The sequence below is a fragment of the Chinchilla lanigera genome, unplaced genomic scaffold (assembly GCF_000276665.1).
Source record: "Chinchilla lanigera isolate Chin_1 unplaced genomic scaffold, ChiLan1.0 scaffold00136, whole genome shotgun sequence".
NCBI lineage: Eukaryota > Metazoa > Chordata > Mammalia > Rodentia > Chinchillidae > Chinchilla > Chinchilla lanigera.
In genome coordinates this window covers 812,859-834,474 of record NW_004955537.1, presented here as the reverse complement: position 1 = coordinate 834,474, position 21,616 = coordinate 812,859, and the positions used below count along the sequence as shown (strand labels likewise).

Below are 21,616 nucleotides of genomic sequence, written 5' to 3'. Positions count from 1 at the left end.
TTGATAATCTCCTACCTCTTTTGTCTGTAACTCACTATCATTTGTCTACTTGTTTTCCTGAGAAACTATCTTGTAGATAACAATATGTAAAACAATAACCATTGATAATTTCCTACCACTTTGTCTATAATTTGGTAAGCCCCCCCCATTATTATGTTATCCTTCTTTTACTCTTTAAAATAAAAAAAAAAGATGAGGCTTTTATAGGTAAATGGATGCAATTAGAGACCATACTCGTAAGTGAAATTAATAGGACCCACATGTGTAAACATCATATTGTCTCCCTAGTGTAAGAACATGAAAGTAAATAAAACCCAAAATGTGCAATGAATAATATGAAAGGGAAAGAAGTTGCTCAAAGGAAGGAACAACCGGGATGAGGGAAAGAAGAAAAAAAAAGTACTAAGGCTATATATATATATATGGACAGCTGGGATAACTGTACTGCTGATGTCTGCTGGTTTATTGAAAGGAAGAGTTAATGCTTAATTTTTTAATATATATTTTGGCCAACTTTGCATGCTTCTATCTGGTAATCTGAGCAACTGATGTGAAGACAACAGTATGCAATATAACAACCATTGGTGAATTCCTACCATCCTGTCTAGTGAAACTCCATATTGTCTCTAATGTTTTTTAAATTATTTTCTTATTCTCTTTAATGGTTTGATCAATCTTCCATTTGTACATCTGATAATCTGAGCAACTTTGTTGAAGGTAACAATATGTAATATAACAGCCACTGTTAATCCCTGTCATTTGGTTTGAAACCCCATATCATTTTTAATGTCTTTGCTTTGTTTTGTTTGTATTTTGCTATTGTTCTTTTTTTTTTTTTTACTATTCTCTTTAAAATAAAAAAATAAAATAAAATATCATCCTGGGACATCAAAGAAAAAAGCCTAGAAAGGTCAGTGGCTTGGATCACTGAAGACCTTAAATGCCATACTAAACAATTCAGACTTGATCTTGCAGGCAAAGATGCCCAGAGGCTTTTAATTAGAGGCAAGGCATAAATTTGTGAGGGTATTTTTGTTTTGGTTTTGTTGTTGTTAGCATTGTTACTGCCAATGACTGAACCCAGGACCTGCACCTGAGCTACATCTCTTTCCCCCTTTTTTTTATTTTGAGACAAAGTCTCACTGAATTGCTTAGTCTCACCTCAAATTTGTGATCTTTCTATGTCAGCCTCCCAGGGTGCTAGGATTATAGGTGGGGGCCACTACACCAGCTCAGATTTGTGTTTTGAGTAGATCACTAATCACTGAGTTGAATTTGAACTTGAGAAGGAGCAAGACTAGATAAGACTAGAAAGCCAGTTGGAAGGATACAGGGGTAAGTCAGGCTAGAAATGATAAAGGACTAAATTAGTTGAGTAGTAGATTTAGAGAAGAGAGAATGGGTTTGAAAACTATTCATGAAGATAATTTTATTAGATTTTAGGATTCTGAGTCAAGTGAGAAGAGAATGTCTCCTGGGCTTAGATGTGGTGCCACTCACTGAGAGAGAGCCAGCCCTGGAAAGAAGGAAGAGAAAGAGCCTGTGGGTCACTTAGGAGATACTCAGAAGGGTAATGGGTCTGATTCTCAGAAAGAACATTGAGCTGAGTGAAGCTAAGTATTTAGGAGTCATCAACATATAGACACAGAATAAACAGAAACATAATTATATTCTTATATAAATACACGAGAATGAAAAGAACAGCTGATGAAAGGACAAGCCCTGGGAATCCACAAAGATCAGGAGATGGATACAGGAAGAACACCCCACCAAGGAGGTAAAGAAGTGTTCAGAGTTTAGAGTAAAGGAAAGTGGAAGAAATTAATAGTGTGATAGCCAAGGTTAACAAGATTGCAAAGAGCACAGCTGGACATATTCCAGTTATGCAAAAGCTGAGACATCTGTTGAATTTGGTAATTAATGGATAATTGGTGATCTTAGCAAGAGGTGCTTCAGTTGTGGTGGAGGGTCAGGAGGGCAAACTACAGGGGGTGGGGATATATCGGGGGAGTTAGAATTTAAAAACAGAGGGTAAAGATAGTGGTGAAGCCAGGTGTGAAGGTACATACCTGTAATTCCAGGTACTCAGGAAACTAAGGGAAGGCAACCACAAGTTCAAGGCCAGCCTGAGGAAGACCCTTTCTCAATAAATAAAAGGGGCCCCCGAGTGTAGCTAAATGATAAAGCACCCCTGAGTTTAGTCCCAATAGCAAACCAAAAAAAAAGGAGGGGTGAGAGAGAAAAGAGGGAAAGAGAAAGAGAGAAACAGAGAGAGGTGCTGGTGAGAAGGCCTATAACTCAAAAGGACTTTTTAGAAGTTCGAGCACTCAGACATATTTGTCTTGAGCTTTCCAAGAAGTCAAGAATATAAGAAAAAGGAAAAAATAAAGCAAAGTCTTGGGAGTGAGGGGAAGGAAGAAGAATCAAGAGTGTAAGCAGATGGATCAACGATAACCTTCTCTGGGGTCAGGGAAAAGTTATGTCCATTAGTGAGAGAGAGAGGTGAATAGGGAAGGGTTTAGGAGTACTGAAGAATCAGACTAGTCAGAGAAGATAGGAGAAAATGAATGAAGGGAGAATGGCTTAGAGAGAACTTCTTGAGTCTGGCTATGCTTGGAGACTAGCCACTTTGCAAGAGCTATGATTTTCTTTTTGTGGTTCTTTGTAACCTAGATATGAGATGAGAAGACAGTTTGATAATTAAGGGTTTATGCCAAGCTACTAGGGCAAGAATGGGCAGGCAGTGGGTGAAAATGCAAGGGAATCAGTGGAGCTAGAGAGAGCAGTTCATATTGACCACACCAGCTCTGGGCAATTTAAAGAAAATTATGTTTGCAATGGCTGTCGTGGACAGAAACCTCCAGAGTTGGGAAGATGAGAAATTAGATTTGTTCCAAGTGATGGCAAGAACCAGACTGCGGCCTTGGCAGTATTTGAAGAAGAGGACAATGAAAGTCATTGAAGGCATGGTAATTGAATGGATGCCTCCAGGGATAATGGCAGGAATTTAGGTAGAACAGAAGGAAGTGAACGAAGTACCAGAAAGTCTTCACATGATAAGGGGTAGTAACCCAAAGATGTGTAGGTAGTGGTAACCAGGAAGGGCAGATGGTTAGGGGCATGTTTGGCATCTGACAAGCATGAGCTTTCATAGAAGGTTGGTATAGAAACAGCAGTGGGAAACCGGGATGATGCCACCTCCAGACCCCCAGCCCAGTAAAGTGTAAGTGTGACAGAATAAAAAGTCTAAATTAGCAAGGTCTGCAATGAAAGGTGGCTCAGGAAGGAGAGCTTTCATGAAGACTGAGGCAGGGGGAGAAGCTTGTAGTGTACCCCCAACCCCAAGCCAGGTGGCACAGAGGAGTAGAAAGAATTTTCAAATGCAGTGGCTTTAAGAGCTGATTACAGCCTCAGCTCCCCTGCCTTGAGACTTAAGTTCTTTCACCTCTCAGCTCTTCCGATATATAAAATGTTCTTCATGTGGAAAATGGAAATGCTGATACCAACTTGATCTTCCCACAGGAGTGTTAAAAGGATCAAATGAAAGAAGGGATATGGAATCATTTTGGAAACTAAATCATTCCCCAGGTATGTAGGGAATTGCTGTGACTGTCATCTTCCTCAGGCCTGCTTCTGTTAGGGCCCATCATGATGGCCACCTTCCATGGCTCAGTGGCCACTGATGGTCCCCAGTGCTCCTTTGGAACACTTTGTGAGCCTATCTGCCGGTTGCAGACTAAACCTCTGTTGACCCTAAAGAAGTTCACAAGGCTATAAGACTAATTGATTGGCCCTACAGTTGTCTCAAAGAATTTAGATGTTAAATCTATCCCTTTTCTTATTTCACTGATGCAGGTGATTAGGCATAGGTTGTTAGTCTGGCCCCTTTGGATGTGCCTCACCTGCCTCAGTCATTCTTAGACTGAGACAGCCTTCTACACGGGCAGCTGCCACATGTAGACATTGGTGGCGGTGGTGACCCTGAGGCTGTCTGCAGAAATGAGAAAAGGAAAAGATAGAGACAGAGCACTAGTGTACCTCCTTTCTAACTGTGTGGTCTTGGAAAAGTCACTTCATTTCTCTGGGCCTCAATTTTCTCCTCTCTAAAGATAGTGATGATACAGTCTTCAAAAGCTGTTTTAAAGGTCACATGAGCTGATAATGGTGGGGTTCTTTATAATTTGTAAAACACTATTCACATAAGACAGCATTTATCCACTACCACTCTGCTACATGCTACCATTGTCTCTTGCCTGGATTATTTTGTAACTTCTTTTTTAACTGATCTCTCTTGTTCTGTCCTTGCTCCTGTAAAGTCTATAACTAATACAGACTGTGATCCCTTTTGTAAACTGGTGCATGCCACTGCCTCCTTAAAATATACCCATCACTAAACAAAGCCAGTGGTTTTCATTGGCATACAAAGTTCACTGTTATCTATTCCACTGTGTTCGTGCTCCCCTTAGGACACACAAACATGCCTTTCAGGTCTTAATTCCTGCCACACGTTCTCCCTCCTTCCGATCCCTCTGGCACACTGACCTTCCTGGTAATCCTAAACATGCCATTCAGTCTTGTTTCTCAGATCTTCACTCAGATGTCATCACTTCAAGGACACCCTCCTGACCATCACAGCTTCCTGAGTTACAGCTTCCTACCACCTGCTCTCACGGAGTTTTTGTCCTAACAGGAGCAGGCAGACGGACAAACACATAAATATATAATTGTATTATATATGTGAATCAACTTAGTCCATTTGGGCTGTGATAACAAGGTATCCAAACCAGGTGGCTTATAAACAGCAGACATATATTTCTCCCAGTTTCAGATGCTAGAAGTCCAGCATCAAGTTCCCAGCAGATCCAGTGTCTGATTTTAGACCTGGTTCAAAAAGGCCATCTTCTCAGTGTAACCTCACATAGCTCAAGGGTAGACCTCTCCCAGATCTCTTTCATATAAAGAATACTAATCTTATGCATGAGGGCTCTAACCAAAGGTCTCAATAATATCACTTTGAGGTTAGGATTTCAGCATATGAATTTGAGGGTAACACAGGTGTTCAGTCAATAGGAAGAGATGTGTGTGCCTGTGTGTTTGTATAATCCTCTATGTGGATGTATATATAATATTGTTTTCTGTGTGTGGGATTCCTAGGCCCTGATTAGCGAAATTACTAGATGGGCCAAGGAGGACACATTCATGCATATAGATGGCCTCCCCATGTCTCCTCTGTGCTTTCCAGTCTCCACAGTTTTTCCTCACATAGATAGCATCACAGCATACTTATAGAGCAGGGCAAAGTGACTAGTTCACAGAGCCTCCCCCAACTTCCTGCCCACCAACACCTCTGAAAAGACATTGGGATTTCATTGGGATTTCTACACAGCCGTGCTTGCTGTAGCACACTTCTGTGGTCTGGTCAGTGCCTAACCTCGAACTTGAGAGAAAATTTGCCAGAATCTCTTGCACAGAAGGGAGGGGCTGGGCTAGGCCAATTATATGTGCCATGACATTTAGATCCAAGACCCAGAATAAAGGAAGACAGTAGTAGATTCTACGTTCAGAAGGGCCCATATTTACTCTGTCACTTAGTATTTATGGGATAGGGCATCTCCAGGTGCTGGGGATATAGATGTAAGTAAAACAAGTTCCCTATCTCAGTAGAGACATTATCTGGTAGGAGAGTCAGAAAAAAATAGACAACTATTATGTGATCATTGATTCACTGAACACTCTGTTTAAATATCTCCTGCAGCAGGCCAGGTACTCTTTATGTGTCAGAGATAGAGCATGGAACGTAATGCAGCTTATATTCTATAGAGGACAAGATAATAAAAATAAATGAGTATATAAAATTATTCAGGGTGGTGATGTGTGCTGTAGGAAGAAAAACTAAGGGTAACTGGTTGAGAGTGATTGTGAGGAAAAACGAGTACATTTACCAGCTCAGGGCAGGCTTTTCTGAGGAATCAGTATTTATGATAAAACAAAATTATTGAGGAGTCAGGCATGAAAAGGTCTGGACAATAACATTCCAGGCAAGTGAGAGGATAAACACTTGGTCCATGCAGGAAGTAGGAAGGCTAGTGCCTCTCATTCAGTTGAGGGGAGAGGTTAAACCACACCATAAGAAGGAAAGTCCAGATGACAGAGTACCTCTCATCCTGTGATCAGCACCAAAAGTTTGGATTTCATTTTATGTGCAATGAGAGGCCATTGCCATGAGTTTGTAGAGGGAATTGACATGATTCGATTACTGCTTTTTAAATTTTTTTTTTGGTTGCTTTACAAAGAATATATTACTATGGTGGTGGGATGAATAAGCATGAGAAAGAGTAAATGCTTTGGGAGATCATTTGTTTCCAGATTAGAACAGAAAAGTTTCATAAAGGAGCTCATCCTTGAAGCTAAGACCTTAGTAGCTAAGCTGGAGTTCGCTGGAAGAAAAGGAAAAATTGAAGGGAGACAAGGGGGCACGTTTTAGGCAAGGGATGATCAAAATACAGACATCCTATATAGCCTATAGGGAAAGTGGGAAGAGCTCTATCTGAGTCAAGACTGAGATAGAAGCTATAAGCAGAGCACCAAGTTAACATTGAGATCCCTGCAACCAAGGCAAACTCTGTTTTCTGCCTTAGTGTATAAGGTTGTAATGAGGTCACCTATTCTCCAGGCATTAGAGGGCCCAGAGTATTATCTACTACAGTTTTTCTCTCAGGTCCCCAAGGATTTGACTCTAGTCTTTCTCAATTACTAGCATCTCTCTAGAAATGGGCCCTGGAATGCAAGCAAAAGCAGTCCACCCTCCTCCTTTATCCAACCCAAGTGGTCCCTTTACATCACAGGCATCTATGTCTCAGGTTCAGGCTGAATTGCAGCCTTGGTGCAGAATTCCTCTGGATCATTTGCAACAATCAGCTCTACCCTGCAAAACAAAGATTTGACTTTCCCTGTGTGGAAAAACTTTTTACTCCTTAGGCTTCTGTTTCTCTTCTCAGCCCTAGTGCTGCTCTGAGCACCACCTACCTGCAAGGCCACTAAATGAGCATGGGGAGTGGTGGAGATGTACCGGCCAGCCCCTGCGCCTTGTGATGGTGCCCTTTTTTCTGCAGGGTCAGACCGATACCTGGAAAGCCGGGATCCCCCTCGACTGAATGGCCGAGACCCTTCCCTGTGGACAGTGGAGGATGTGATGCAGTTTGTCCGGGAGGCCGACCCTCAGCTTGGACCCCATGCTGACCTCTTCCGCAAACATGTAGGTACCCCTGCCTGACCTCTCTTATGTTTGCTGGGAGTTTTGCTGCTGTGATATATAGACTCTTAAAGGTCATAGTCTGTTTGTTCCAGGTTACTTGAAACAGAACATGAGAGATACCAGGAAAATTTAGAAATAAAATCTGGGATCTCAGACAGACCTCAGTGGGCATTGTATTCACCTCATTCTTTCAGTGTAGGACTGCTTTGGCCACATTCCTACTCAGTTTATGGCCTGAGGCTCAGTTTTAGGCACAGGGACCTGAGTCTTCTGTTCCAAGAGTGCTTGCTGTCTCATCTACCTTGGCATGAAAATCAGGGGCCTCAGCCCAAGTCGAAGAATCCCTTGCCCCCCAGTCCCAACTTTATCAGTCCTTAGTCATCTGCTTGTCCCCCTATGAGCCTACACTCTCTCTCAAGGGACCAGTTGGTTCCGTGGCTAGGCATTGCTCCCAATCCCTGTGCTCTGACCATACCCTGATTTGGGGCTCAAACTTATGACTATAGCTGTTCTTGCTTAGTATTGTTCTTCCCTGTGGGCACGCAGAGCAGGCAGGGTGCCTGTTAATGAACCTTCAAATCTTTTAAGCCAGATGGGTTTGTAGTGGGCTCTCAAGCAGGGCTGAAAATCTCACAGTTCTTCCGTGAGTACTTCTTTGACCCAGCTCAGAGAGGCTTCTGCTCCTCAGGACAGGTGATACATCACAGAATATCAGTTAAGGATCAGTATAAACCAGTGGTGGTGAACCTGTGGCACACATACCACAGCTGGCTATTTGTTATAAATGAAAGCTCTAAAAGGTTTGCCATCACTAGTATAAATGGTTGGTGCAGGTACATGACTTGGAGGTTTCCTAGGAGAGGGAGAGATGAGCTGACTCTCCGAGACTTGCGGGGCAGAACTCCCAGGCAGCAGAAAAAGTAACCTGGTGCCAGCTATGTGAGAAGCCTAACCTGCTGGGTCTTAGCCCCTGGCTGAAAAGGAAAACAGGCAGGTTGCAGTGTCTCAGCAGAGTGACTGCATGCCATGTGGTTGGCACTTTTTTGGGGGGTCCTTATCAGAATGTGGGGAAGTCAGACCAACCAGGTTCTGATGGTGCTGTCCCTTCTGTCTCCTCTGACCCCCAGGAGATCGATGGCAAGGCCCTGCTTCTTCTACGCAGTGACATGATGATGAAGTACATGGGGCTGAAGCTGGGGCCAGCACTCAAGCTCTCCTTCCACATTGACCGGCTGAAGCAGGGCAAGTTCTAAACAGGCATAGCCTAGACAACCCAGTGGTCAGGCAGATGAGGCATTCTTCTCCCAGAAAGGAGGGCCAGCACCCTATTCCCAGGTGCCTCAGGGGGGCTCTGGGCCACCTCAAGGCTCCAGGAGTTGGTGTGGAGCTACCACTGCTGCCCCCTTCCTACCATGGTATCTCCTTCCATGAAGGACCCAGGAGGGGAGAATGTAGGCCCAGGGCTGGCACTGCTCCTCCCCTCAACCCTGAGTGGCTGAGGTCCCCTCTATTTATTTCTCAGGCCTGGCTGACCTCTCACCAGGAGTTTAGACTGAACACCTTCTAAGTTAAGAAGAGGCCAGTCCATGGGGCCTCAGAAGACCCTCATACCCAGGCCCCTCACCACTTCCTGGGCTTGGTGTGGTGTCCCAGCACCTCCCAGCTCCTGCCTTCTCACCCGATTCCCAGACTCCAAACTCATGGTGCCAACCTCTACCTTTAAAAAAATTATATGTTTTCTTACTGCTAATTTATTGTTTCTGGCACCTGGGCAAACTCTCTGGTTACTACTCTTCTTGTACCAGACACTTGAGTTTTGGGAGGAAGGAGACCACACTGCCCTGGTCCCAAAGAAGCTCTCTAGATAGATGCAGCCTCTCTTCATTGGATACTGCTCTAGGGCAATTTCTTGTTGGAATGGACAGGCTTACATGCTCTGCGTGGGGAGGAGAGGGTCTTGTCATCTTCCCCTCTTCCCCCGCTGGGCTCTTTGCAGCCCAAAGCCCATTGATGGGATGGTAGCAGTCCTTCACACTGTCCCAACTTCTGCTTCTTGCCCTAGCCAGAGATGCTGCAGAAAATTGGGCCTAATGATTTTAGGCTAAGCAGACTCTAAGGTTGGGGAGGGAATAGTCTCCAGCTGGAGTAGTTCTATTCCTCCACTGGCCATGTGCTTCCTTGCAAGCAAGTCAGCAGCACAGCTGCTCCTGTTGCCATCTGGACTTATTTTATGTCAATTTGTTTATAAATAAAAACCAATGCAGATGCCAATATCTTTTTAATGAGTTGACAGCTAAATTGTTGTGTATGCAGTGAGCAAGTCACTGCCCTTCTCTTGGTCTTGGTGTTCTCATGCCTAAAATGAGGAGCTTGGATCATATGATGCCTCCGAGCTCTTCCAGTGTCAGCAGTCATAAAGAACTGGTTATCTTCTAAATGTTCTCTGGCCTCAGCACCACACAGGGCCCCTGAAAGATCATGTATGAATCCAGCCTCTGCCCTCGAAGGGCCCCACTCCGGTGCGCTAGACAGTGATGAGCACACAGCTGTGCCAAGGAGAGCGGGAAGCAGTGTCAGAGCCAGCTGTTCCCAGGACTCCATGGCTGGGTGCACCCTCACCTTCCTGGGGTGAGGACAGTGCAAGGTAGCCTGCACTGTACCCAGCACTTACTCAGCCCAGGGCCACACACTCGGCCCACCGCAGGGCGTGTGCTCCGCAGAAGATGGAGAAGGGGAGCAGCTGCTCAGCAGAGTCCAGCCACGTCATAACACTAACACAAACTGCTCCACAGGAATTAAAATTATCTTTATCGTCACGACAAACTCAGTGTACAGAGGAAGAAACAAGTTCAGATCACACAGGCAGGGAGTACCAAGGAATCTGACCCCAGCGCAGAGTGCTAGCCAGCCCAGCTGTTCACTGTGAGGCTTTGGGTGGGTTCTTCCCCTTCTTTGGGTCTACCTAGCTATGAGGGTTTGGGTGAGGGACTGTGGAACTGGCCGGCTGTCACCAGTGACTGGTTCTGACCGCATAACTAAGGGTTAATATCCTTTCCACTTGGCCACTGCAAGGTTCTAAGCAGTCACACTGAAGTAGTCAGCATCAAGCCTGCCAGACTAGAATAGCCCATTTTCCAGACTCCTGGACATGGGAGCCTGGAGGCTGTGTTGTTCATTCAGGGTTCTCCCACAGAGGGCCCGACCAAACTCTGCCAGTGAACTTCTCGCCCAAGAGATCCAGGATACGTATTACCAGTGCATGTGGCGGGCCAGATGTGCTGCAAAGCCAGGTGTCATGGCACAGAACAGCTGTACCCCATCTTCTCTCTTGCCACCAAGAGTGAACAACTTGCTGGTGAATGGTTTTTGGAGGGCTTATTAAGTGCTGAATTGTTTACGTGCATTATCCTTTATAAACCTTGTACCAACTATATAGGATAGTCATGTTCCCCCTGTGTTAAGGTGCAGTCAATGCTTAGAGAAATGAAGTTACTTTCCTCAAACCCCATGACTAAAAACAGGTGCAATCCCTCCGTTGCCTGCTCCCACTATAGAACCAGGGAACCATTGATTCAGGACTCTCATGGCCCAGGCGTGGCCTGGCATTCACTGTGACAGGAAACAGCCTTCCAGCAGGACAGCGCAAGTGAGGCTGCCCAGGTAACAGCTCTCGTACAAGGGTACAAGCCATCAGCTTACAAGCATTGTGTCCAAAGGGAGCGAAGTCTCTTTGAACCCCCTGTAAGGAACTTACCTCCTAAGTCAGTGCACAGAGAAAATCGTGGTGTGTCCATAGAACTCCAAGTCCAGATAATTTACAACCAGGGGTCATCGTCACCATAAATAATAGTGCCTTGAAGTAGTTGTTTCCCACAGGATAGAAATAGAAAGGTAACCAAAGATAAAGTATACAAGAAGAAAAGGACTTGTTAACCTCTAACCTCTGAGATCAGAGTTGAATGCTGTTTAAGAAAAATAAAACCAAAAACTTCAGCTTATGAAATTGTTTCACAGAGCAAGGCCTTCCAGTGATAAACAGAAGTCTCTAAAGCAGTGGGGCTGGCCTTAGGCAGACCCTGTTCACAGTCACTTCAGTGCAGAAGAGGCCATTCCATGCACCCCAGCACTCCAGTAGCCTGCAGAGGCAGAGGAAATATGGAAAAATGCAAGTCAGAGACAGACGCCTCATGACCACAGCGTCACACACATGCACACACACACAATCACACACACACAAGCAACACTGCGACAGTGCTGAGCAGATCAGGAGGAAAACACCGAGTACTTCAGGGAATAACAGACGTGTCAGGGCCTGGGAATGTACCCCAGGTGTACAGCACTTACTTAGCATGTGCCAGGCCATAGGTTCCATCCCCAGCACCACCAGAAATGAAATACAAAAGAACCTAGGCTCCAGTTAAGACTGGTCAAAGAAGGACTGGTAAGAGCCATTTCTGGAACTTTCTGTCTCTTCCCCCTCTCTGGTACCTCCTTCTTCCTAGCCAGGAGACACATGCCCTCTCCACTGCTCCATTGTCCAGATTGTTAGTCCTAAGCAGCAGTGTCCACAGTAGCCCTCCCTGGTCTTTGTGGGACTTCAAGATCTTTCTCTGGGGCAGGCACTGGTGGGCCAAGAGGGCACACTATCCCTGCTGGATGCCCCAAGCCCTCCTTGGGAAGGCCTGAAAATGACTTGCTCTTACTTTTGATCACAGCCGAAAGTATGAAACTTGAGAAGAGATAGTCAAGGCGCTTGATGTGCATCTGCCCTGCTGGCCCCCAACATTTTGCAACCCACTTACTCTACTAACCCCAGGTCATTGCAGCTGGTCTCCCACCACATTCCATGAGGCTTCAAGCCCCCACCCAGGGACAGTCACAGCCATGCACCAGAGCTGTACACCTGTGTACTCAATACCAAAGCCACTACAGATGCTCCTGGAGTCCAGCAGCCAACAGCAAATGGTACAGAGTGGGCTGTTCAAGTGGGCTCTCTCAGAGACAGCCTGTGAGTGGCTGGTGCTGGACCATCTCTACAGGAATTTCGTGTTGTGCTACACAGGCACTAAAGATAGCTGAAATGACATAGGCCCCAGGATCCCGAAGGCTGAATCCACGGTACTCCTCCCAAGAGTCTGCTCTTTAACATCCCCATCCTCTCACAGGTGGCTCAGCTCATTTCCCTCACCTGTCCTCTGCCTCTTCACTGGCTTCCCTGGAGAATCAGTATGGACTCTGATTTGGGAGCTGGAAGGCAGAAGGAAAGTAGACATCCTTGATGTGGATGCAGCACTAGTAGCCATATGGACCCCAGTGGACACTGCAGATCATGTGAAAAGAGGCATTCCACCACATGTCTATGTCCTCCATCTTTGACTCCCAACTCACATTCCTAGATAGTCTTACACTGCTGGGTCTGTTTTGTTTTGTTTTGTTCCCTCCAGTGCCAAAGGGACTTTGTCAGTCAGGTCACAGATACGGAGTGAGAGGATTAGAAGGGACTGCATGTCCCACATTCTGTACCACGCTGAGCTACCTGCAAAGTGCCAAATGAAGCCTGGGATGCTGTAAATAGCCTGGTTCTCATGCAATCTGTATTTAAGAGTTTATTTTTTAAATGTATTTAATGTTCACAGTAAAAGACAACTTTTACCCACTTCCAGAAAGAAGGGAGCTGATGCTCAGCTCACATAAGGCTGTTAGAGGCTGCAAGAGACAGGTTACGGTGTGGCTTAAAGAGATTTGCCAGTAAGAACAGGAAGCAGTGACACCGGTCAGCCAGGGCTGTCTTATGCAGGACAGCCACCCAGTGCAAGGCTGTGAGAGAGAGCGGCTCTGTTCCTGTGTCATCCACCAGCGTGCTTCTCGTGGTCAACTGTCTCTTTCCGCGCTACCCAGCGTGACTTGAGTTAACATCTCTGGGCAGCTCGTTGGCCAGTTGCCGTGAGAGCAATTCATGGATGGCGGAGTTAAGGAAGAGTTGAAGGCAGAGAAGCATGGAGAGCTTCAGGCTCTCCCTCTGTGACTCAGGCAGCTGTGGAGAATGGAGACCCAGCTGCAGGGCTGGGCAAGCAGAGGGCACCTGCCTGCTCTCCTCAGAGCCTCACATTGCTGCCACATGGGGCAGGGCTCTTCCTTGGCTCTTCTCAAGCTCCCTACACCCAAGCTTCTACCTTCAAACCTAAGAGAAACAAACTCCAGGAACATCTTCAGCACAGTTTCCATGAGGAAAGCAGCCATCACACTTCAGCGGAAGGATCACCAGCAGCCTCCACCCTCAATCACCATAGCCAGGGCTTCCAGAAGTAGCGTGTGAACTGCACTTAGCAGTGCCCCCACCCCCAAGGAGCGGGTGCATCACCAAGTCTTGGTTCCAGTCAAAGAACAAGGATGGCCTTGTCCTTCAAAGAGATGGCAGTGCTTAACCAACTTTCCAGGACTCTCACAGACCTTGACCACTGTCTGGAATAGAGAAGACCCCAGCCTGTGCATTTTAGTCCATCCTGGGAGCAGCTAGACCTGGTCAGTGCTCAGTGAAGCCTGGGATTGGTGACCAAAGAGGGAGGTGAAGGCTTTAGGGCCAAAAGAGGTAGCAAGTAGTAGCCTGTATGGGCACTAGGGCCTGGAGAAGGATGATATAATGGATTCTGGAAGCTGCCCAGAGGGAGCCCCATGGCCACACTGTGGCAGGTGAGCACCTGCACCTGTGTACAGTGTGTGGCTAAGCCAGTAGGGGAAGGGAAGTGGATCTCCATCTGACTTCCCTGACCCCACCTGCTTGTGGTAGGCCATGAAGGGAAAGCATTATGGACCCTCATGAGATCACAGAGGCAGCTGTGCAGGCCCCGCCCACTTCCTAGGACCCTGGTTCTTGTTCCTCCAGGCCAAGCTCCAGCAACCCTGAGAGAGCCAGGGATGTAGCTCAGTGGCACAAGTGCCTGCCTGGCAAGCGCAAGGTCCTGAGTTTGATTCCTGGTACCAAAAAAAGAACCCTGAGAGCAGCTGGCTAGGGGCCAGGGGACTCTGACAGCTCAGGGCTACCACCTCCTGTGCTCCCCGAGAAGCCAACAGGACATGAAAGTCTTCGGCCTCCTCTTGCCTTCCATTACTGTTTGCCCTGAATGCCCCTTTCCAACCAGAGTGGCTCCCAGGCCCTCAAGGATCCAATCTGAAAAGATGCAGACTGTTGGTACCTACTACACAAGCTGGAGGCTGGGGGTGTGGGTGAGTGGAGGGCTGGTGTGTGTGCCTGTGTGCACAGCTCAGAAGCGAGTTTCCTGGGCCTGGAGCAGGGCGCAAGGGCCCAGCTCTAAGCCTCCTCCAATTTATATAAGATGGCATATATATATATATATATAAAAGCCATCTTTCCAGAGAGGGAACACATAGCTTTTGTCAGTGTGCCAAAAAGCATAAGAACCCTCGGTCCCAGCCCGGACCAAGTGCAGAGCCCTTCCCACCTCACAGCAGGTTTTAGACCAGGAAGAAGACAGGAGCTGCTGGCCAGCCCTCAGAATCCTGGGCTAAGGCCTCTTTTCCAGAAGCCCCTCTTTAAATGATTTCTCTGGTGCTGGTGTCTGGGGGCAGCAAAACTCTAGTTGGCAGGAAATCACAAGGGCACTTAGGAGGCCCCTTTTCTGTGGATTGGGGACAGAGGACAGGACCCCTGGAGGATTGGCAGGATGGGGTAGGTGGGGCCCCGAGAGACTGAGTTCTGTTTCTTCCTGCTCCTTTGGGCAAATCCTTTCGGTCTGCCCACAGGCTCTGTGGTCTAGCTCCATTCTGCCCAATTCTTTCCTGCCATAGGCCCCGGGCAGGTGGCAAGCCCCTTCCTGCTGGCCCTTTCCCATCTGCCATCCCTCCCGTTTCTCAGGACCTGCCCAACTTCTGCCAGGCTGTGAGCCTCCCAGGAGCCTCCATACCACTGAATCCCTCGGAAGACCCTGGGCTCTGGGAGGAGCCATCCGCAGTGAGGAATCTCAGAATCCCTTCTAAGGAAGACTCCCATGGCCACCAGGAAGGGATCAGCACGAACACCATTTTGGGAGCCCACTATGGAGTCCCAGGACAAGCAGCCCCCGCCGGAGCTCCCCCCAGGAGAGTCCCTGCTTGAGGACTTGGATCTCGAGGTGGTCCCTGACACACACACTCTATATGTGGGCCACCTAAACCCCCAATTCTCAGTTCCTGTGCTTGCCTGCCTGCTGCGAGACACCTTAGAGCGGCTGGAGCTGCCGGTGGCACGGGAGCACATCCAGGTGGTGAGGCGTCCGCGGAATGCCTACGCGCTGGTGCGGGTGGCCGCTCACAGGGCTGCCCTGGCCTCCCTCCACAGGCGCCTGCAGATGGCCTTGGAGGAGCAGCTGATCCTTAAAGAGCTGACAGCTCGTGGGAAGGAGCTGGTGTTAAGTGAGGGGTGGGGGCCCCTAAGCCGCAGAGAGGTAAGTGAGACTCCCCCAGGTGAGCCCCAGAGGTGCCCTAGGGAAGCGCCTTTGTGTAAACGGCCAGACGGCCTGGGGACACATCTGCAGACTCGGGTGCTGCTGCTGCTTCACTGGCCTGAAGCTGGCACTGTTGCTTTGCCCAGAGGGACTCTGGCCCTTACAGGTACCTCCAGCAGAGCCTGTGAAGAAAGGCCAAGCGTGGGCTCCTCCCCAGCTCTTCTGCATCCCACTCCAGGGCAGGGCAGCCCAGGCACACGGGAGTCCTCCAGGACCCACCCCATTGTTGGGTGGACGAACACCGATGCCCACTCTATGCTGGGGAGGGAGGGCAGAAACTAGAGGTTTGGGCCCTGCCCTCCACCCCTGTGCAGAGCCACACACCATGAGTCACAAAGCTGAGGTGGCTCCGGAGATACAAGCGGGTTTTTACTGCTCTCTGGGGACAAATGGACAGGAAATATGAAATCCGGACTGGGACTTAGGAACCTGAATAGGCATTCAGGGGAAAGAATGTTAAAGGCAAAAGAACCAGCGCATGCGAAGGGGTAGGGTGGAGAGGATGTCATATTTTCAGGGCAGGCTGCTTGTTGTCCCTAGAGCCCAGGCTGGAGGCTACAGGGATGCTGAGGAAGGAAGCAGGGCTGTCATGCGGGGCCCAGGTCCCCAGGGTTTTGATCAAGGCAGGGCAGGGCCGAATCTGCTGGGGGCTGGAGGTCGCCATACAGATGATCTCGTTTTTTCCTTCTCCTTGGGCTTCAAACTGTTGCAGAACTAAACAACTCCACCTTTCAACACGTGTGCGCCCACTTTCCTGTTCACATGACTGATCCTGTTTCTGAGACTGAGAGTTTATCTTCCCTGGGGAGCTGCAGGGCTAGCAGGGCAGTGCCTCGCATCTCCGTGCATCAGCCCACACTGAGCTCTCAGCCCCAGGGAGGCAGTCACAGCCCAGAACCAGGGAAAAGCTTTTAGCAGGGGAGTGACTCTCACTTGTATTAGAGTAGGCAAGGGGGATGGATGGGGAGAGGGATCTGTGAAAGACAGATTGATGAGGCCCAGACTAGCAAAGTGGTCACAAGGACTTCAGTGCCCAATGGCCTGGAACACAGCAGAAGTAAAAGGAGGGGAGAGGAAAGCTGAGATTTAGAAGGATGTGCCAATGGCCCCAGAAGTGGCAGGCAGAGGTTCCAGGGAGATCAGGAAAGGAGTGAATCTGTTTAGGGACTTGCAGCTCTGCATAGGAAACCTTAGGGAGCTGAGGTACCTTCTGGAATCACCTGGGCCTTGGCCTCAGGCCCATCTGCAGTCCAAGTGGGAAAAAACTTGCCCACATGTGTGTCAGCCCTCAGCCCAGAGAAAGACCTATCTCTTCTTACCCACACAGCCTGCATACCCAGGAAGATCCCTGCCCAGAAGCTGGTGTAGACCCTTGATCCAGCAGGGCAGCCCCACACTGGCCACAGACGGGTGGGCAGAATGGGGTCTCTCAGCCTGGGAGGAGACCAGATGCCCATGGGTCTAGATCTTAGGCATGGGTGCAGTCGGAGGTGTGGCAATCTGTCTCAAGGCAGGGACTCCTGACCTCTTCCTGGACACATACACCCTGTTCTTGATCCCTACCCCAGCAGGACAGTGGCCCAAGCTTGGGCCCCAGCCCTAGTCCCAGTCCAGGCTCCAGTGTCCCACTGCCAGCTTGGCCTGCAAATTCTCCACCTAATAGGCCCTGGGCCTGGCGGCGGCAGATCTCCCAAAACCGGCCCAGGGGTGTGTGCTCGGACAGCGCCATCACACATCAGAAGATCCTGGGCCAGGAGCAGCTCTTCCAGGGAGCCTTCCTGGGCAGCGAGACAAGGAACATGGAGTTCAAGCGGGGCAGCGGGGAGTACCTGAACCTGGCCTTCAAACACCATGTGCGGCGCTATGTGTGCGCCTTCCTCAACAGCGAGGGGGGCAGCCTGTTCGTGGGTGTCGAGGACAGTGGCCTGGTACAGGGCATTCGCTGCAGCCACCGTGATGAGGACCGTGCACGTCTACTGGTGGACTCTCTCCTGCAGGGCTTCAAGCCTCAGGTCTTCCCTGACGCCTACACCCTCACCTTCATCCCTGTCATTAGTACCTCCACCACCAGCGTGCCCCTCAAGGTAAGCCTGCAGGACAGGTGGGTCTGTCATCTGTCATCACCCACAGGATGGTGGCCCGTGCTGTCGAGCAGGCAGTAGGGGCGTAGGAGGTTGGGGAAAGGAGCCCGGGCACAGTGAGGAGCAAGCAGGGTGGACTAGGGCTGCCACTGCTAGGTGCAGGCCCTGCCAGAGCTGCCACTGCCCCTGCCAAGGTCCTCCGCCTGACTGTGCACACCCCCAAGGCCCAGAGTGAGCCGCAGCTGTACGAGACTGACCAGGGAGAGGTGTTCCTGCGGCGCGAGGGGAGCATCCAGGGCCCGCTGCCCGTCAGCACCATCCAGGAGTGGTGCAGACAGGTGAGGGGCTTAGGCCAGGGGAGGCTGGGCCAAGCTGAACACGGCCCCTCCAGACCCTCAGTGAGCAGTCTGGTCCTCATCACCCCAGGAGCAGACAGACACAAGGGCTTGGATTAAAGCCCGTCCTCACTGGGAGCTGAGGAAGAGGCCCAAGTGTGTCTCTGTCTCTTGTCTCTGTCTTTCTCTTTCTCTCTGGTACTGAGGATTGAACCCAGTGCCTTTGCACTGACTTATATTCCCAGCCATTTTTTATTTTTAAGACAGAGTCTAAGTAAGTTGCCAGGCTGAACTAGAATATGTGATCCTCCTGCTTTGGTTTCCCAGAATGCTGGAATCAAAGTCTCTTTTTAAAAGTCTGTGTCCTAGTTTCCATGGTGTCCAACACTCCAGAGTGGCCAGTTAAGAATTCCATTGTTGAGTGGCCAGGGAGCAGGATGGAGTTTTAAATTACAAGGAAACTCCAAGGACTGTGCACTGCATCTGGGGAAGCCCTGAAGAGAGGGGACCAGAGTGCTGGACACAGTTCCAAGAGGGCACCTTTTCAAAAGGGCATGCGGCAGGGAGCTGAGTGAGGGAAGGATGTGGCTAGGTGGGCAGCCTGCACCTGCCCCATCCCTGGGGAGGGTACTGGGCAGGCTCCATCCAGCGTCCAGCGTCCAGCGTCCAGCATCCAGTGTGCTGGTAGCTCGTCAAGACCCAGGGCAGCATAGCCAAAGGACCTGGGTTCTTACCTAGTTGAGAAAGCCTCCCAGGCCCTGGCTCACTCTAGGGGGAGGGTGACCATTCTTGGACAATGTCAGCTTGGCCATCTGCTGCCACACTGTCCCCTCAGAAGTGGACAGCAGAGCTGGGCAAGCTGGAGGAGAAGGTAAAGGCGCTGACAGAGGAGAAGGAGCGCCTTCAGCAGCAGCTACAGCAGCACCGGCCCGTGTCCTGCACCTGCTGCGTCCTGTGAGGCCCCGCAGCGGGTGGCAGGCAGCATGGTGCCACTCCCCTGGGCAAGGTGGGGCATCCCGGTGGAGTAAATCTGAGCAATAAAACACACCCGGCCCTCGCAGAGGTGGGCCGGAGCTCCAGCCTCCTCTCCTTCACTGCACACACAGCTGCCATGTACGTGGCTTTGCCCGAGCAGACCCGGTCTGCAGGGCTGACTGTGCTCGGCACATCCCCAGCACACCTCACTTTCAGAACGAAGTTGGCCAGTTACCCTACAGCTGAGCTCTAAGGGACTGTCCTTCTCCCTAAGTGCTCCTTTTGCACAAGCTGGAGCCTGTGACTCTAATCTCCTGCATGGCCATAAAGAAGTCTGTCATCCTGAGAAGAACCCTCACAGCCAGCAAAGCGCATTCGGTAGTTGTGGTTATGGCGTAAACTGGACACCCTGCAGCCCCACCCGGACTTGCTGGAACTTGTAATGGTCAAAGCTCCCTAATAAACTACATGCTCCTAAAATGCAAGCGGTTATTGCTAGGACACTTGGTCAGCCAGCCAGCTGCTGCTGGGCCATGAGTCCCTTGCTCAGGCCACCTGTGCCCAGAAGGCAGAGCCCAGTCGGGGCTCCTGCCACAGCTCTGGAGGACAGAACGCGGTCGGTCTCTGGCTCAGCTGTCTTAAAAGACCGTGTGCCTGGGACAAATCACCTGCCTCTTTACCTCAGTTCACCCGTACACCGGTGATGGTGCACAGGGGCATTTTGTGATCATCAGGCAGTGCCCTGCGTCTGTGTTGACTATGGCACACAGCAGCGTCTGCCCAGGAAGGGTCTGACTCCCATTCTAGGACACTGTGGCCCCTGGGGAGGATTCCCGCTCTGGCCATTTCCCCTGCTGTCCCCACTAGCTGAGAGACTAAAACCAGAGTACCACTCCACCATGCCCATTTCCCGCTTCATCTGGAGCAAAAGTCCCTGTCACCTCAGCACCTCCCCGTTCTTGTGCCAGCCGCACCAATTCAGGGCCTTTGCGTTAGCTGCTCCTGACTGGAACCCACCTGGACTTGCTGGAACTTACCCTTCCCCTGCACAGTTGCATGACTCTCATTTCCTCTGTACCTACAAGTCTGTGCTCAACCTTCCTATTCACCCTTTTTAAATCATACCTCTCCGCAGCTTCCTCTCCCTTCTTCTGCTTCCATCCTTTCTCTACAGCACCGTCATACTGGTATTTCCTCCACCAAAATGTACATTTTGGGGAACAGGGATTTTGGACTACATTCAGAACCTAACACATAGTTGGTATGTGGTACATACCTACTATTTGCTGGTGAAACAATCAAGATACGCCTTCATTTGGGGTCTGAACTACCAGAAAATTATGGACCTTTGTCAAAGTGGGCATTTCACAGAACTGGGGCTCCATGGAACCACTTTAATCACCCCACTTGCTTGGTCTTAAAGCCCTTGGCCACATCCTACAGAGTAGACACAGAAAAGAACAGCTCTAAAAGCAAGCCTTTACCCCATCTGCCAGGTGGGGGACGGCTAGACCAATCACTACTGCTGAGACCTGGTTTTCCCACGTATCAAACAGGAGTCAACCTCAGCCTTCACCACCATTCACACTGGTTACAGGGACAATGTGGTCATATAGCTGCGTGCACATTGCCAAAATCCTGCTGCAGGGTCACTAAAGCTGCTTGAGAGCTACAGGAATAAAGAATAGCTGGGCACAGTGGTGCACTCCCATAACCCCAGCACTCTGGGAGGCTAACTGAAAATTCAAGCCCAGCTTAGGGAGGCCCTATATCAAAAAAAGTTTAAAAAGAGCTGGGAATGTAGCTCAGTGCAAAGACCCTGAATTCAGTCCCCACAAAACAAAAAAACTTGGGCTGAGGATGTAGCTTAGTGCTAGAGCATTTGTGTAGCATTCACAAAGCCCAGGGTTCATTCCCAGCACCATAAAAAATTTTTAAAAAATCATTACTTGCTGGGCACGGTGGAACACACCTGTGATCCTAGCATTCAGGAGGCAGAGGCAGGAGGATTGCTGTGAGTTCAAGGCCAGCCTGGGCTAATACTAAGTTCACAGCCAGCCTAAACTGCATAGCAAGACCCTGTCTCAGAAAAATAGAACTTTACTTAAAAATGGTGGTCAGTGTTTCTGGACACTTCTCACATGCCAGGCACTGTATTAGACGTTGATCCAGGCCTCACAATCCTCAGAAATGCTTTTCCTAGGATATAGCTGGTTTCTATGGCAGAGTGAAGTCAGAGTGACCTTCGTTGCTCCAGACTGCTCAGAACAGCTGTCTGATCTCCTTGATCCACAGGAGGATCCAGGAGGGATGCTGTGGGTTTCCTCCTACTCTGTGCCATCTGGTTGGGCCCTTCTTTTGTTAGTCCTGTCTGCACAGCCAGCACTGTGGGATTGACTGGACTCTGCAAAGCCCTGGGGAGTCACAAGAGGTCCCTTTCCTTAACGGTTATGAAGGTGGCTGGCACTC

At 49.5% G+C, this 21,616-nt stretch overlaps 2 protein-coding genes across 8 annotated transcripts in view; both read left to right on the top strand.

Moving 5' to 3' along the window:
• Scmh1 (sex comb on midleg homolog 1 (Drosophila)) overlaps positions 1–15,266 on the top strand; it is a 152,089-nt gene extending 136,823 nt beyond the window's left edge. For 2 of the 6 annotated variants that reach the window (XM_013507789.1, XM_013507788.1), the window contains exons 13-16: positions 3,523–3,588; positions 7,113–7,255; positions 8,383–8,497; positions 15,129–15,266. In XM_013507789.1, coding sequence (XP_013363243.1) covers positions 3,523–3,588; positions 7,113–7,255; positions 8,383–8,497; positions 15,129–15,250 — 446 coding nt within the window. In that variant the 3' untranslated portion in view covers positions 15,251–15,266. Of the gene's footprint in view, positions 1–3,522; positions 3,589–7,112; positions 7,256–8,382; positions 9,538–15,128 lie in introns of those variants that run through there. The other 4 variants (XM_005410586.2, XM_013507791.1, XM_013507790.1 and 1 more) reach the window with 3 other exon arrangements.
• Positions 15,237–19,616, top strand: Slfnl1 (schlafen-like 1). 2 transcript variants are annotated; one of them, XM_013507794.1, is made up of 4 exons: positions 15,237–15,696; positions 17,328–17,840; positions 18,032–18,175; positions 19,008–19,616. In XM_013507794.1, exons 1-4 carry the CDS (start codon positions 15,262–15,264, stop codon positions 19,128–19,130), a joined length of 1,215 nt encoding a protein of 404 aa, XP_013363248.1. In that variant the 5' UTR covers positions 15,237–15,261; the 3' UTR covers positions 19,131–19,616. The 2 variants fall into 2 exon arrangements, with proteins under 2 accessions (XP_013363248.1, XP_013363247.1); XM_013507793.1 differs by having other exon boundaries at positions 17,325–17,840.
• Positions 19,617–21,616: the final 2,000 nt, after the last annotated feature.

What these genes read in the sequence shown, in the direction of transcription:
- Slfnl1 (XM_013507793.1), top strand. Translation starts at nt 15,262, where the DNA reads ATGGCCACCAGGAAGGGATCAGCACGAACACCATTTTGGGAGCCCACT. An exon ending in GGCCCCTAAGCCGCAGAGAG is followed by an intron (nt 15,697 to 17,324) that starts GTAAGTGAGACT and finishes TCCCTACCCCAG; the next exon opens with CAGGACAGTGGCCCAAGCTT. An exon ending in CCACCAGCGTGCCCCTCAAG is followed by an intron (nt 17,841 to 18,031) that starts GTAAGCCTGCAG and finishes GCCCCTGCCAAG; the next exon opens with GTCCTCCGCCTGACTGTGCA.